This window comes from Corvus brachyrhynchos, unplaced genomic scaffold, assembly GCF_000691975.1.
Source record: "Corvus brachyrhynchos isolate BGI_N302 unplaced genomic scaffold, ASM69197v1 scaffold80, whole genome shotgun sequence".
NCBI classification, from domain to species: Eukaryota; Metazoa; Chordata; class Aves; order Passeriformes; family Corvidae; genus Corvus; species Corvus brachyrhynchos.
The window spans coordinates 2,667,211-2,685,115 of record NW_008236769.1 but is presented as its reverse complement, the minus strand read 5'-3'; the positions used below and the strand labels follow the sequence as shown (position 1 = coordinate 2,685,115).

The 17,905-nt window shown below is 35.9% G+C and overlaps 1 protein-coding gene across 1 annotated transcript in view; it reads right to left on the bottom strand.

Annotated features, from left to right (window-relative positions):
- ADGRA3 (adhesion G protein-coupled receptor A3) overlaps window positions 1–17,905 on the bottom strand; it is a 47,425-nt gene that overhangs the window by 12,288 nt on the left and 17,232 nt on the right. Inside the window, exons 9-16 of the mRNA XM_017727560.1 lie at window positions 13,774–13,975; window positions 10,507–10,656; window positions 7,674–7,835; window positions 7,194–7,397; window positions 5,881–6,094; window positions 5,525–5,733; window positions 625–749; window positions 1–88 (exon numbers count right to left, since the gene is read on the bottom strand). The exon at window positions 1–88 is cut by the window's left edge and continues 33 nt beyond it. Of these exons, the coding sequence (XP_017583049.1) occupies window positions 1–88; window positions 625–749; window positions 5,525–5,733; window positions 5,881–6,094; window positions 7,194–7,397; window positions 7,674–7,835; window positions 10,507–10,656; window positions 13,774–13,975 (1,354 nt within the window). The remainder of the gene's footprint in view (window positions 89–624; window positions 750–5,524; window positions 5,734–5,880; window positions 6,095–7,193; window positions 7,398–7,673; window positions 7,836–10,506; window positions 10,657–13,773; window positions 13,976–17,905) is intronic.

Sequence of the window (17,905 nt, the reverse complement as noted above, 5' to 3'; positions counted from 1 at the left end):
GCCTCCAATAAACACCACACATGTCAGGAAAATATGAAAGCTCAAGTTAACTAACATATGCCAGCTTTTAACACTGATCCTGACCACACTGTTAAAAGAAACAAATTAGACAATATAAAACACAGCTACATTACTGTTTTCAGAAACTAGAAAGATATTCTTATGATAAACAACATATAATTTCTGTTAATGATTGTTTGACTACCACATGCTTTCTAAACAAATACTATCTCTGGACTTTATCCCAAGAAATTAAAACACCCTCCCACTGCCAGCTTTATACATCTATTTGGGGCCTGATTTAAGAATTTTAGGATTCAAGTTTTCACATCAACAGAAATGTAAAAGGCTGAACAGTTTGTTAAATTCTACTATTATTCTTGAATGGCCTCTTCTTTCATCATGAAGCAAAATGAAGAATTAAAGGAGAGACATGGTTACGAGAGCTAAATTCAGCTCAAGAGAGATGAAATAGCTACTTCTGTAACTGTTAGTTTGCATCAACAAATTTTATAGGGAAAAAACACTGAAAGCATATTACTATATCATTCTCTAATAAAATAGAAAAGATAGTCCTAAACATGATGAAACTAATTTTCTTAGTCTAATAATTCTGATTCCTACCTGTGATGGTATATGTAACTGACCATGATCATCAACAGGCACATCAGCAAAACCATGGCAGTGGCATAAATTACTGGGTGCAGAAGATCAGCTGGCTGTGTATATAATTCAGCTCCAGTCAAGTCCTAACAACAAAACCAAAAATAACATTAGTCCACGGTATCTATTTTTTGAGGGTGGGGGAATGACAAAGGGAACACAAGAAGTAACAGACACCTTCTAGATGAAATGCCTTCCCTCCCTTCCCACCCATCCCAAAACAACTCTGCAATTATTTATTTATTTATTATTATTTATATATAGAATTCTTCTGCAATTATCTGCTACTCTGGCTGACCTTTATAAATGCAGTCACAATTCTTATAGAACAGTTCAACTTCATATGTTCTGGAAGATACAGAGAGGTCAGCAGCTTATAGAAACACACCATTTTCTTCATCTTAAAATATCTGTATGTACAGATGTGGAATAACTGTGTGTTTCAGTTGTAATTATCTTCTTTAACAACCCAAAGAACATTACAGAAAGTGCCCTCAGCAAGTCTGTAAATGATGTTACAGACTGGGGGGACCAAGCAACAGACTCGAGGATAATCAGAGGGATGTTGGTTAGACAGCAAAATGGGTTGATAAAACATCATGAAATTTAGGAAAGGAAAATATTAAAAGATCTGCATCTGGGATGGAATAACCCCATGCACATAAAAGTAGAGGCTGGGCATTGGACTGATTAGAAAACAGCCATAGTTAGTGGCAGACAAAAGCTGACCACAAGTCAGCAGTGTCACCTGTAGCCCAAGGCCACACTTTGCTGTGTGAGCACTGGCACAGCAAATGTGTGAGTGATGATCCTTCCCTTCTCCTGAGCACTGAGAGACCATCCTGCAGAACTCTCAATCTGAGGCTCCCAGCACAAGAAAGACACTGACATACTGGATGGAGCAAGTCTAACAGATCACCAGGATGATTAGCAGGCTGAAGCATACAGTGTCTGAGGCTGAAGATGTCTTTTATATTTAAGAAGAAAAGGAAGAGGGGAGAAATCTCATTATTATATTGAGCTACCTACTAGGATGGTATAAAGAAGACCAAGTCAAGCTCTTTAAAACTCTTCTTGGACCTGAACCATCCACTGATGAAAGGAAACTGACAATATCAGCAACACAGAAAATTCTGATTAGATACAGGAGAAAAATTCTGAAGTGGTCACATACTGCCCAGGGAGTCTGTGTCCCTGGACATACTCAAAGCTTGACTGAATATGACCTGGAACAGTATGGAACAGTAAGACTTGACTTTGAAGGCAGTCAAACTTTGAGCAGGTTAACTGGACCAAATGGCACCAGATGTTCCTACCAGATTGTTATTCTATGATTACTGTTTGACCAGAATAGATCGTTGATAATTCTAAGAGAATTCAACAGCTCTATAGAATCAATTAAATTTTCTGAATCCACCCTGGAACAACATTTTCATTTACTCAAAAGAAGAAATAATTCTGTTTGGAAGCAGTTACAATTTACTAGAGTTCCAGGAGCGGGGAAGGGACACAAACATGACATGACAACTCAAAAGAAACTGTAGTTCCTTCCAGCACAAAATACAGTAAATTTACTTAGCTATGGTTAGTGAAGAAAGTCTATTAAAAATAGTTTTTTGGACTGGACACGATACAGAAAAGTCTCTCCCCTATAATTCTGAGTCACTCTAAAATCTCTGGAGTTGGCAAAGTTCAAAAGCGTCCTGAGGAAAAGGAGAGAAAACTTGCCATTCGGAAAGAGCAATAAAAGATTAGGAGGAAGTTTGAGTCTGTTTTGAGAAAAATCCATGATATTTTTAAGCTTAAGATGGGTAATCTGATTTCATGGACAGCAAGAGTTTTTGAATTAAGGCTTACAATTAAATTAAGAGTCAACAGTTTCTTCACCATACCTTCAATTGTTCTTTCATCAGAATATAAATTCGTTATTCCTAAGTAACTCAACAACCTCATTTCAAACTAATTTAATCAGGTTGTCAGTTTGATTCTTATCTATCTGGTTTTCTTTGGCACCTCGAAAAGGATCATATGATATTATGCCTTAGGCAGCCAGTGTCATCTGATTTCAACACTACCCATGGCCTGGTTGTTATGCAGCTGGGGATCCCTGGGAACTCACTGCTGTTACAAGCACAAGCAAATGTTTTGTCACACCTGGCCCATGAGTACCAGGCAACAGAAACTGTAGGACAATTCTGGTTGCTGCTTCCAGACTGGTGTCATGTTACAAGATGTCATGTATGTATTGGTGTGAATTTCAAGAATGAGAGCTACAAAATCGCAAGATTTACAATAATCTTCTAAAGTATCTGAGAAAACTCAATATGCCTTGCCTAGATAGCCAAGGCCTTGACCCAATAACCAATGGAATAAGTCAATGGAATTCTTATGTGTTGCAATGACATTTTTCATCAGACCTAGTAGGAGTGACAGGAGCTAATAATGTTACTTCTGAGCTAAACTGATCCTAAATAATTATTAAGTAAAAAAGAATGACAGTACAATAACAGAAGTGATGGCATTAAGAATACTGGAGGGGGGGGTTATAGCCAATTAGCAGAACTCTTGCTTCTTCTCAACCACTTTTGCTGGGTTTTTTTCCTCTCTTCAGCCTGTAATAATGAGTTTTCAGCTGAGCCTCCTCCTTATCTCTTCTATTATTAAGAACAGTGGTGAAGATAATTTCCAAATAAATACAAAGTTTTACAACTGCAACTGCCTATCGCTAGATCAGAAAAGCAGGCACTTAGTGATGTGTTTCCTTATCAGAGGACTTTACATTATGTTCTGAAATGTATGAAGAGGGTCAGTACACTACAAATTGCTTTCTTCTACACATATACGAACTAAAGTAAAGTAGATTAAAACAGAGGGAAATAGATCTGGTTAAGTCATTCACCATCCAACCAGGACGATGAGCCACCATGTTCAGGTCCCCCCTGCCACTGCCATTTCATGTGTTCGATGTTAATGACAACTGCTGGATTAAAGAGCAAACTTCTAAAACTGAACCCAAAAGAACTTCCTCTGAGCCCAAGACCAGAACCCAGACTTTCACAACATGATGGGAGTCTAGAAGTGAAATAGACTATTATGGCTTTTTTGGTTACTATCTGGACAGACATTACAAAAACCTTTTTTAGCAGCCACTTAGACATCCAGAGTTTCTGCAGTGTATTATCTGTGTGCAAAGAACATCTGTCAGATGAGTGTTATTCTGTGCCAGTCCATCTACCCCCTCCTCTCCAGTCTCTACAGCCTAACATTTTAGAAAGTAGCTAAACACTTAAGGAATATCAGTTTTGAGCAAGTATACAATGAGAGCTACTGATAGAAAAGGAAGAAAACTGCACCTTTCTCCAACTTCCTTGATTTTTGATTGTCAACAGTTCTCTTTATAATTCACAAGAAGATAATCATACAATCTTACCATGTATTAATTCAGAAATAGTCTTTATGGAAGCAGATTGAACATGCTTTTCATTTTTCCTCCTCAAGCAGCAGAAATGTGACCAACTTAAAGCATAATCTCTCTTTATATGCATAGTACACATACAAATGAAGTTTAATTCTATTTTAGAAAATGCTGTTAAATTTTAGGAAAGGATTATATATTTTAAAAATATCCAAGAAAGGAACTATATGATTGTAAAAGTTTAAAGTAATTTTAAACAGTACCCTCAAAAGTAAAGTGAAAAGTTGCTTTCTTTGAGCACTTTTAAAAAGCTTGTCATGTAAATCAATTTTATTTATGTTTAGCTTGGAAATTACCATTTAATTCTCTTCAGGGGAAGATTTTTGAAAATCTGAGTTTCTAAACTCCCTATCAACTTCTAATCCACTGATCATCATAAAGGAGCCCTCTTTCTTCCATGTATGATTATATAAAAACATATTTAATTCCACATAGAACAAATTAACTACCACAAAACCCATACCAAATTTACACTTAACAGTATTTCCTAAACTTTGTAATATTTTGCTCAGCCTCCTACCAGCCCACCCTAATTATGCATCAGATTTTATCATTTAGCATCTGTGGTGATTTCTGATGAGCAGGGTAGCAGTCACCATCTATAAAAAGGGAAGCTTCCCAGGCGAAATTCTGAAATTAAGAGTTCTGAGAACAGAAAAAGAGGAAATTCAGCTTCACAGCTGAGGAGCACTAAAAGGAAGTGTCTCTTCTATCACCGTATTTCAAAACTGGTTAACCATTTTATTGATGCCAATATGCTTAGACTAGATTTTAGATATATTTTCAGCAGTATTTCAAAAATGTTTTTCATAGTTACTAAGTGTTTTGGTTTTTTTTCCATTTCCAGTGATGTCTTCTGGTAACAGACATACATACTAGTGAATGAACAATTAATTTAGAATGAAATAGCTGTCTTTGGTTAAGAAAAAAATACCTGGGAAAACACTCCTGGTCAACTGACAAAGTCAACAAATCTAATCTAACACAGAGAAAATAGTTTAAAATAAAGAGCGGCAACAGTTGAAGAACACCTGTCATTATTAGACTAAACTTCATAAAAGCCAATTTGATTAGGTAACTCATTAAAATGTCTGCCTATAATATACTACTTTGCATATGAAAATTCTTTTGTTTCTATTATATCCAGTTGATTATTAGTTATTATCCAATTAATTACACTTTGATAGATTTCCACTTAAACATCATCTTATTTCAACATTTACATCAACAAAAGCAAAAACTAAAGATGTATTTATTATGTCTAGTTTTATGTGAAATGGAACGTGGGAATGCTTGTTTTCCTTAACACAAGAGAAAAACCAAACGGAATTGTATCTTGAAACATGTTTAAGTTTCAGAAAGAAAGTTAATTTTTCAGTGTCATACCATTAAAACAGCATAGTTGCTGAGGGAGTAGCACTGAATGGTTGTAATATTTTCATCAGACAGAAGGATGCGACAACCATCAGATTTCCATCCCCCTTGTCCGTTCAGGAGATCGAAGTCCCACTGAGCTGCAACAGCATCTGCTCCATGTGCAATCCGCCGCAGTGTCACATTGATAGGAACGTGGTGACTGGCTATGTTTAAGCCATCTGTTGCAAAGGAAATGTATTTGCACATAAATTTCTCATCATGTAACACATTGGATGCTAAAACCTTCTACTGGATACACACTAATCAAAACAAGGGAGTCAAAAATGTTTACTAAAGATCATTAAAAAGTAATAATAAAAACAAACCTATCTTCGTAAGAATAACTGGAGTTACAACTGTACGACGTTTCCCATCGTCAGCCAGATTTGTTGAATTTCCTGTTGCTGGGAAAAGCTTTCCATTGCGAAATGCAATAAGCTGAAGCTTGTAGACAGATTCATCTGCTGGTCTGATTTCTCTTTTTTGTTTTTGCATGAAAAGGGAAGCTGGCAACTGGATAGAAGCCTCTACAATTGTGTTCTAGAAACAAACAGATTTAAAGTTCTAAAGAGAAAATTGTATTCTTTACAGAGATTAAATTACCAACTCCTCTATATATACAGTGTCAGAGATGAATACATTTAGCAGACTATATATAATGACCAACCTATTTGACAGTATTTCCGAGTAATCCAGGATAAAATAGTTTAATCAGGTTATTAAAGTCTTAAAACATTTTTTAAAAGAAAAAAAAAAGTAAAAGATTCTGAAGTTACCTTACTTGTTACAGAGAGCAAAGTTAAAGTTGGTATCAGTAAAGGATTACAAGAGTTTTTCCAGATTAGACTATTAGAACTAGAAGCAGCAACCAACACAAGTAGACAAAGAGAAGTGCTGCAATTGTGCATTGGTACCATTCAAAACAAAATGCTGTGTACAAGCAGGGTGGTTTTACTTGTATATAAATAACACTTGAGTGAGAAGCATGCATATAGTTTCATAGAATTACATAAGTATAAATTGTAATATACATCCTGCAGTGACATTCAAGCAAATTAAGTGCTAAAAACAAACAGGTAAGTTGGGGAATATAACTGAAAAAATACTTTTATAGAACACGAGGAAGTGTTTCCATTTTACACACACCCACATACAGATGTAATATATGAGTGCGTGTGTGTGTATGCACATGCACACATGAAATTAACCTCTCAGGTCAATCTTCTATTTCATGTTTAATTACAGGATTACTCTGAGCAGAATATTTCACATTTTTAAGGAGACTGATAATATCTGATTTAATACATAATGAAGGTGAAAATGCAGAAAAATAAAGACATACTATTACAAACTAGGAAGTGTCTCAATTTTAATACTTATGAAAAGGTCTGAAAGGATCTTTCAACTTAAGAAGTTACAATGAAGAAAACCACATCTACTTATTAAAAGTTGTGTCCATTAAAACAACTATTTTATAATTAAGCTTTATTATCCTTTATCCCTTTCATTCTTCTCACAGTCATTTTTGGATTACACAAAACCACTAATTTAACCTTAGAAATTAATAACAATAAACTTGCTTGCCAAATTATTAATACATATTATTACAAAGTCAGTAGGGAAACAAAGAGCGTATCACCTTTAAAGCCAGACTTGACAGTGTATTTGAAACATTGCACTTAAAGCTTAATTGTTTATCTAGGTTTCCATCTGGATCTCTTCTCCCATAATCACTGAGTCCTGTACGGTCTGATGTAGCCACTTTCTGAAATACGGTGCAAGTCATCCCAGTGAAACCAGCAGCCTTTATTACATAGGCCTCAAGAGCGATATTTGGAGAATACTGTGATGACAAAAATCAAACATGAAATGATTTTACACACCACAGACAGAATAATAAATAATCTTAAAGGGATTCTGTGCCTTCACAGAAAAACAAATCCAGAAAACTGTTTCAGTTTGTCTGGCAGGTATAAATCTTTTGAGAGTATTGCTCTTCTCCCTACAGAAATAGTAGGCATTTCAGACAATGCCAGCATCTATTAAGAAAAATAAAAAGCTATTCAAACTCAAGAGTGAGCAAAACCTCTTCTAAATAAATAAATAAATTCATACTTACAGTAGAATAAACTTGAGCTCCATTTGCAAGCCGATACATAGCAATTTTCTGTAGACACTGTACGATTCTGGTGCAAGCCTTGGCTTCCCTTTGTGCCATCCACAGAACACGTTCATCAGCCAACATAATATTACTTGCTATGTCCACCATGACGTCACCAAGCTAACATGGAAGAGAAGTAAGACTCTTTTATAGGTATGAAACCATTCATACCTAATGAATTCATACCTAATGACCCAAAGGTGGGTCATTATCAGAAAATACAAAGTGACTTGGCAGCACAAAAAGCACAAGGAAATTGGTTGCTCCTATTTCAATCACCTCATCATGTTAAGATACCAGAATACTTCAACTCAGACATTTACCCCATTGAAGAAAAATGTTATGCCAATATGTCTGTTTATATTGTACTTTGGAAAAAATCCATGATAAATATTTTATTAAAAGGAAGGGGTGCAATACTCCACTTTCTACTGTACTAATTGCTTAAGAGGACTATTTACAATCAACTTGAAAACTAAAACTGTAACTCAACAGTAATACAGTTTGCATGTATGATAGAAGACAAGAAAATAGTAAAACAGGCAAGAATTAGCATACAACCCTTCTGTTTTGCTTCCTTTTGGCAAGTCAAACTTTTTTTATTGCTTTCTTGCTTGCCTTCAAATTTGCATGACCTGTTTTAGGTCACAGGTTTACATGAGAGACACAGCAAATACCCACAGGTACCAGTGCTGCTTTCAAACCACCAATTACATTGTTTTAAGTTCATAGTCCTCACCCTGCCTTCTGAATAAAAACAAACTATAAAGGGAACTTATTTATTTAGGCCACTCTACCAAAATTAATGAGTACCTACATTGGCAACATTGACTCACACCAGATTTTCACAACATTTAAGGAGTAGTGACAAATACTGGACCAAAAGAAAAGGTGAGTATAATTTTTAGTTGAATTGACTGCAATGCAATTCACAGTGCCTAAATTTAGGGACTGGAATTTTATGCTTGAAGAGAGACACGGTAGTGTGAGGAAGATATGTCCTTTACTATCCATCCAGGCTTCCCAAATTTTTTTCAGAATATTACTAGTAAGGAGAGAACACTATAATTTGCTCTTCTTTTTTTAAATCTTTATATTTAAAGGCAAGAATTGGAGTATAAAAATATTTATTATTTTGAGAACTGACTCTCTTAGGAACAGAAGTTACAAACAGTAAAAATTCTTAACAACTAACACAGAACCTTAAGCAGCACTTGCAGGCTGTAGTCCTTTCACTAAATCTTCAACAACAAAGTTAAATTAATTGAAGGCGTTTCTCATGACTTATTACTACTCAAGAAATGGTAACAAGTTTTACACATCAACAAATGGTGATTTTAGAATAAACCAGCAGTGTTAATATCCTCAACTCACAGAATTCAAATTGCTTCATACTTTTAAAATATACTACACATTATTCTTTCTCCTGCTTATCAAGGTATGAACAAGTTTTTCCAGCTGTATTCTAACTCAAGACAATCTGCTAAGAACTTTCTGAACATTTGTCTTGTTTCTTCTGATTTGAAAGAGCTATTAAATGAACCTGTTTATTATTTATTGTACTAATCTTTCAGAATAGCCACTTCAGCACAAACTAAGGAATGACTTGGAAGATGGCAGGAGTGAATGAATATGAAAACCAGTGTCAAGAACAAGTTAGAGTCGTAACTTGATAAGAAATCAGCCTTATTAATAGCTACTAAAATTTTTACATGAAATTGTACTCGTGTTCCTTAAATATACCAGCAAATCACAGGCTGGCTTCAAATCAAACCCACTGAGAAAAAAAAACCCATTGTCTAAGACGAAAATCCTCCAAGGAGTTCTGAAAAGGATGTAGAACCAGCATTTATGGTTTGCTGGGGGGTGGATGGGGAAAATTTGGCTTTTTTTTTTTTTTTTTTTTTGTCCGTTTTTAAAACCAAGGCATTGTGGGTCCGTACTCGTGTTCCTTAAATATACCAGCAAATCACAGGCTGGCTTCAAATCAAACCCACTGAGAAAAAAAAACCCATTGTCTAAGACGAAAATCCTCCAAGGAGTTCTGAAAAGGATGTAGAACCAGCATTTATGGTTTGCTGGGGGGTGGATGGAAATTTGGTTTTTTTTTTTTTTTTTTTTTTTGCACGTGTTTAAACTCAAGGCATTGTGGTCTCCAACTTCCCAACATGCACTGTACAGTGAGATCAATATAACCTCTGTTCAGCAGTGAAACAGAGAGTTTCTACCCACTGGTGGGACTATTCAACTACTTGCATTTTTCTCCCCAACAATGAGCGTTCTCTAAGATTTTGTTTTAATGTCTTATGTTATATCCTGCACAACAGAGGAGTACTGAAAACCTTAGAGATATGGCTCAATATTGAATAAAGACAGCCTATCATGGGGGAAGGGGAGAAGATAAGTCTTGTTTTATTCATTATTGAGAGGATCTCTGAGGCTTTCATTATTTGTGTTTTTAGATAAGAACATACCAATGAAAACCTGTGTGACCCACTCTATATTAAATAAAAACAGACTTACTGTACCTATCTCCCTGCTCCAGTGCTGACCAGAGGTGTTACTCACATTACAGGTCCAGTGAATGCTGGATCATCTCAGCGCGAATGCAAAGTCTGTGACCATGGGTCAGCAACTTCAGGGACCTACTAAACAAACAAAAACATGGAATAGAATCTGACAATCCACTAACTCAGTGCCTGCATCTAACGTTGGGAAGATTTCACTGCTCAGAATACTTAAGGACAAACACTTTGATTATCTTTAAAGTGATGGCAAATTATCCAGTTACCTCTTTATATTTTTCAGCAAATCTTCCAAATTTCTCTATCATTTCAGCCACAAAAATAACATCCATTTTATCAGAAAAATTTGCTGCTTCAACGGTGTAAGCCAAGAGCTGTCTTGCTGTTGCCACTGCATTAGTAAGGTTGAGCGGCATCTACACAGAGAACAAACATGAGCATTTGAAAAAGTACAAGACAGAGAAAACACTTACTTCATTAATCAATAAATAAGCATTCATCCAAAGAGGAGAGCAATTCCCACAGGGTCACAGTGTTTTGAGTAGCTAAGAATCACCACCTTATCTGTAAGCAAAAACATTTCCTACAAGCCAGAGAACTATCATTTGTACTGGCAGCCAGCAACTGGGTTTTGTGCTGTTTTCCTAGAAGAGAGAGGTATTGTACCAAAAAAAAAAGGAGAAAACCCCCCCCAAAACAGTACTGTCAACTGCTTATTTTCATTTTCACCAAAGCCAATGCATGACAACACAAAGCTCTTTAAATATAGCATTTTATAGCAAGAGAAGCCAAAACCAATCCAAACACACCACTACCATAGCATTCACTCTCAATTCTGTAATTATAGGAAGCATTTGGAATGGCATACACGCACAAAAAAACAAGACAGATCTCTCTATGGCAAAGGTCATGATTTCACTCTGTAAACAAACCCCATGCTGGAAAATTCTTCACTAAATAATATACAACATCAACATGCCTGAGCTAGCAGGGACCAAAAATGGGAAATTTTACATAGTACAGTGGAAAGCTGTGCAAATGTTATCAGCTCATGCTGTTTATCCATGATAATCCAAACTAGAGAGGTTCTCTCTCTCTGGTTTTTGGTGTGGAGATATCTAGTCTGCCCTACTGAATTTGAAAAGTGCTACATAAGCACAACTATATATTTGTCCTTGCCAGTCTTAGCACTTGTACATAAATTTCAATGTGACTAGCAGAAGTTAATTTTTTGTTAATATGCTAAGAGTCATGCATTAAAAGTGCAAACAAAGTTCAAAATCATAACACACACTGAACAAAGTCAAATTTCAAATTCAGATACTCTGTAAAATTTCTTTGAACTTTTTATCATTAATTTCTTTTCACCTAAAACTGTACCTGTTCAATACACAAACAAGAACAGTGGAATATGAATGCTCTTGTAGAATACTAAAAAGGTTTTATTTTATTTTACATGTGAACCTTTACTTGATTTAAAATGTTTGGCGAAGCTCTGATGTTCAAAACAGCTCAACTACCTTTGTTCAGAGGCTATAAACATGCTTGTAATATGATTACATTTAACATTAGTCTCAGGGACAAAATATTTCTGTGCAGAATACTGCTAAAAATTCCAGACCTACTATACATAAAAAGAAGGCAACTTTCATATGTAAAAACAACTCCCAAACCCTCCCTTTAAAAAAAATTAAACCTTTATTTCAGCACAGAATACCTGAGTACATGCATTTTTAAGTAGATCATAGGAACTTGTCTACTTCACACATTAAAATTTTTGTTTTGCTTTTCTGAAGATACCAGTCTGATACTTACATTTTTAACTTCCTAACACAAAGTTGGCAACATTTTTCCACAACCTGAAAAATGTTGGCTAACCAAAAGCAGTAATAACAAGCTTAAGTTATCTAGGCTCTCGAGCAGCTGGGCTACAGTACACTGGCAGGAATGGCATTGAGTTGTTACAGGCCTTGCAGGAAAATGTGAATACCCAGGTGAGAAAAAAGCAAACCAGCAGCATCAAAGCTCTATTTAAGCTAACACTCAACCTTTCTGCGTCTCAGAAAAGGACAGAGTGATCCCCAGCATCATCTCTCACCTGTTAACCAGTCATTAAGACAGAACAATCTTCATTTGAGCCCTCAAATGTGTTTCATGGGATCAAGCCATGGCATGCACTTCTAGTGCTAGGAATATAAAGCAGTAAAGCAGAAGTTATGTCAGCCTCTAAGTTTATCTTGGGCCAAAACAGCCACTCCCTTTGTTTCCTTTTCTTTGTTAGACCAGTGCTGAGGGGTCCTCAGGGAACCAGAGCAGGGAAACAAAAAGCTATGTCTGCATTAGGCAGTACCTGAACACAGAGGGAGCAAGTCATCAACAACGCATCTCACAATACGTAGTACAAGTCTTTTGCCTCAAACTGGAGTTAGCCCAAGCAACTGGACATCAAGATTTCACTGTGTGTATAAATCTAAGACATCCCAAGGGGAAAACACCAGTTCAGATCCGACTGTCCCACTTGGGGGCTGAGGCACTTCAGATCAGTAGTGTGAAGTTTTCCCTAAAAGAATATGAGATGAACCAAAACACTCCAAACCCACACAAATGGAGAAATCCTACCCTAGGCTCAGACAAGCATCACAGCCTCATGCTAAATGTAAGTGGTGCTACCAACATCATCAACTCCAGTGACCAAGCCTTATTATTAAAAAACAAACAAAAAACCAACCACCAAACCAAACTCCAAAACACCACACCAAAAACAAGCAAACAAACAATCTCGTATTTCCATAGTTTGACCTGTTGCATCTATACTAGTGATCTGACCGCATGTGTTGGAAAACAAGCTTAAACCAGAAGTTCAAAGCTTTATGGAGTAACTTACAACACAGCACCTATACAGACAAGGTTGGGTACACCACTGCAGAACAGTGTTAGTGGAAGTGTGCGTTACCTAGATGAACCTCAACAGAAACTTGGAGCTGAAAAATTTTGTTTCATAGCTACAATTTAAATTCTAGAATACTCTCTTGGATCCTGGTTAAGTGCTACCAAATAAAGAAGCCTAGTTAATACTCACTACTTTCACTAGTTAACTTTTATCAGTTACACCAAATCTATCAAAGGTTTACAGCAACAAAGGCAAAGCAGAGTTTGACTACTCTCTATTATTATAATGAAAAGAGCTGCTCTCCATTACAGAATAAGCCTGCCTTGTTTCTTTATAGAATGTGGGCAGGGCAGGGCATCCAGTTGACAAAAATAATCATAACAAGCCACTCTCTTATCCTTTAGACAAGTACAAGGAATAAAATTTTCCTTGCACTTTCAACCTAGGGGCACTCAAAACAGATACTAAACCAAGCTTTTAACCTAAACCTGCAAGTTCCAGTATTGTACTCAGAGGCATGTGTCCATCATAACCTATCTAGACTACCAATATTTCCAGCTTAAAAAAGATGAAGGGTCTTCTGAGTTTAAATTTTCATTAATTAGATTTTCATAATTTGATTTTACAGAAATGCACAAATTACCTGATTGAACATATAAAGAACTCGAGTCACATCATTTGCATACTGGCACCTGGAGTAGTCCTCATCTGCCCAGTACCCTCCCCTGTCGCATCTGCGCCAGGCTCTTCTCTCATCTTGTGAGTTGCCAGGATATATCCCACTGCCAGCAGAGTAACGTGTACACAGCAGGTATGCAGTGATGCCTGCCAATGTTCTGGGCCACCTGGGGAGTCAAAAGGAAAAAAAAAACCCTCATATTTAGACAAATTTACATGACAAGTAAATAAAAGGATTAAGCACTACAACATGAAATAAAGAGACACTCAAAACTAAGCATCTCTAAACTATTTAAAGGGCCACCTTGGCTCATCTTCAGTATTTTCAAGCTGTTCATATTTGTGGCTATTAACAAAATGAGTTCTAATGCTAGCATGCTTTTTTTAAAATTCTTTCATGAGGTTTCAGGTGGAGAGAAGAAGGTGCTTATAAAATAACTAAAAATAGTTTACAATTTTTGATAAAAAACCTTGCCTACTTCATGAAAAATTCCCTGTTAACACTATAAAAACTAGTTGATACTCACTTTCTACTTGTCCTCTACACATGCATCAATATAACTTCCAAACAATTGCATTCATATTCGTACCAAAATGCAGATATGAACAGAAGACTACATTTGCAGTATTCAAGGAACAGTAGAGGCAGTACTACAACCACTCTGACCAGTTTTGCAAACAAAATACCAAATAGAAATTAATGGGAAAAACATCATTCATAGTGTCAAGAAAGGAGAAAACAGTTCCTTTCACTCAAGGTATGTGAAACTATGCCCTTCTTTGGAAAACTAATGTTCTCTCCAGTTTCTCTGATGATTTTACTGTGTATTTTATCTGTAAAACAAACACAGATTAAAAAAAATACAGTAAATAAATTGCAATACATCTTTAATGCACTGATCCTTCATTAGAGCAGAACTGATTCAAGAAAAAAAAAAAGAATAGAAGGAAACCATGCCTGAATTAAGATGCAATGCTGAGCAGACAGAAGGGACAAGGACAAGGAATGGCAGCCAGTCTGCCTGTCCCTGCTTCTGTCCCTCTACCCTGTCATATGCATAAGCACTATTTTATCATTCAGAGCACGAATTCTTAAATTTTAAAAGTAAAAAGCATACAGACCTAAACTGCAGAATGCTAGGTATCTCAAATTTAACAATCCAACATATATGGTTTATCTAAAACTGAGAGCAAGTGAGCTTCATTGGATCATTCCAGGCTTTCTGTAACATCACTATGTCAAGCTCTTTTAACAGTCTTAAGAGCTAACATAGTTTTTCTAAATTTTAACTATTTCAAAGGGCCTTGTACAAAGCAGTTGTGTCCAAAAATTGGAACTGGTTGAAAAAAAATTTTTGTGGATTACACTGGGATTTAAAGTTTGCTTTTATATCTGGACTGCATTTTAGTAAATAGCCATTTATTCACTACTATCATCTAAATTAAGAACTGCTAAGAATATATTGATACTTAATAAAAAAAAAAAATCTGTGTTTGCAGGAGGGTGAAGTAAACACTTTGAAGGAGGTTCCATTTTCAGGAATCTAAAAATTTAAGTAATACTGCCAACACAGAGAAACTGAAGAAGTCAGCACCATTTTCCCTCCTTATTCATCAGTTAAGTATCTCCTCTTCTGAAGATGATAGAATTTATCACAGTTCTTCCTGAGAGAAGAGAATTAACTCCAGGAATGGACCAAGGCAAAAGCCTACACTTCTCAATTATATTAAGTGATAGAAGATACTAATTTTCAGGGTATACTGGAAGTTTTTTCTATCTTAAATTCCCATTTATTCTTCATCCGTTCCAACAGACCAATTGTAACATATTCAATAATGGTAGAAAGATACTTAGTTCAGGCCATTTTTACCATTACTTAAGTTTGGGCAAGAAGCAACAAAAAGATAGTTGCTGGTGGCATCCCTATATTGCACAGGTCATTGCAACAACCACAGAAGAATTCTAAGTTGGTAAGAGAACTAATGAAAAAGACTAGATGATAAATACAACAAACTAAACTAGGAAACAAGGACTTAAGTTTAACTACCTTTTATAACAGTGTTGGCATTACAGATCAGTTCTCTATATTGAAATGACATAATTTCATTAAGAAACGGAAACTTGTTATTATGACCATCACCAGAGTATCTGAATACTAGAAGTGACAGAAGATTATTTGGGTATCCAGCAGAGCCCAGCAAATATGCACTCACTCAGAGCCTCAGCAGCCACTTCAAGTAATTAAGAGAAGTGTCACCATCAACCAATACCAGAAAGGAAAACTTACGCAAGATTTGGTATCTTTGGAGGTAGTTAAAAGAAAGAAGAAAAAAAATTTTTAAATAATTAGCATGTATTTTAAATGCCTGGAATCATACTGAGGTATTCTAGAGAATGTAAATTAATTAAAAGAACAGTTATAGATTCTGCAATGGTAACATAAGTTTCTTACCATCTTTTTAACTGTAAAGAAGACGGCAAAAGAAAGGACAAAAATCTTCCTCATAAAAAATTACTACAGCATTGTTGTGAATTGCCACAATTCCAGTAGTAATCTTAGTGCAATGTTACATGCACCTCAGCAAGCTAACAAAACATCAGATTGCATCGTGACTAGCCAACTCTGCTCATGGAGACAGCAAGTTATGCATCTGCTGAGAAGGGAGGGAGGGACACCAGGATACAATACATGTGCACTTATCCAAGTCTCTGAAATGTCACAAGGGACAAATTGAAATAAACTCTGACTCAACACAGACTGGAAAAACAAGTACAAAGATGAAATACTTCTGTGGTCCCAATTTTAATATATTTATAATAAGCCTTCAGAGAATGAAGCCAAAAAGAAAACAGGCAGATGAGGACAACTAATAAATCAGCTGGCACAGCTGTTAGAAGACATGCAGGCCCACAAATACCTTGCATAATACACCCAAACCTCCACTTCTAGAATGCAGTCAGGTTTCCAGAAACACTGGCACTGGAGTACCAAAACATCATTTCCAAAACCATTTATCAGTGCTGAAATTTTTATATTAAGTTTCCACATCAAAGATGCTACTTCGAAAGGGGTATTTGTCTCTGTCTTTACAGTCTTCTAAAAGTTGTATTTTTCCAAAGCATTTTCAGTAAAAGTGTGGTCAGCTCAGTTTTTACTGAATGTATCACCTTACAGACTGAGTACCACATGACCTTGGAATAATTTAAGCTCTGTGGTCCCGACAGAGGTTGTATGACACAACCTCCAAGACAAATATTTTCACTGAAATATGGCACATGCTGTTCCTTTTCTCACTATTTGCATCTAGTGCTAACGAACTGCAAAAAGAGAAAACAGAGTTTCTCTCTGGTTTCTCAGACTAGGACTCAAATATAACACAAGTTTTTCAGGAGAGCTTTAATTACTATGCTTCCAAACAAGTATTATTTCTAAGCTATATATATGTATATCTTCCAGAACTTCTGTAGCCATCAAACAGAAAAAAATGGAGAGCTTCAGTGTTTAACACTACTGCAAAAGTTATTAGATTATCACAAGGTTATTTGACTTTTCTCCCTCCTCTTATCTCCACTTTTCCTATTTTTATTACCCCCCTCTTTCATTATTGTCCTTTTATTGTCCCTGCTTTACATTCATCTCCCTACACAGCATTTTATCATCTTTTGCCATAATCTTCTCAAAAGAATACAAGCAATGACAGGTAGTCTTATAGTCTATGCTACCATTAGAACAAATTTAGATACGTACAGAAACATTTTACTGTTAAAAGTAATGTATTATTTGTAGAGTGATTTAGATAGCTTTCTACTAAACCAGACATCAAAAGTGGGCAATTTAAAACTCAACAGCTTTGTGCCATAATCGCACATCACAAAAACAATACAAATGCACAGCGCCATGAAGAGAAACACTTTTGAGCAACAGTGTCCCTTTATCCTCCTTCCTCTCCCACACACAAAACCCCTTGTGTAGGTACAAGTTTCTTTGCAGCCCAGTGGTGAATGAGATAGGGGAACTGATTTTAGCTTTAACTACATTCCCCTTATTCCCTAGTTTTGCTAAATGAATGTTAACTTGTACCATTCTTAGTCAAGA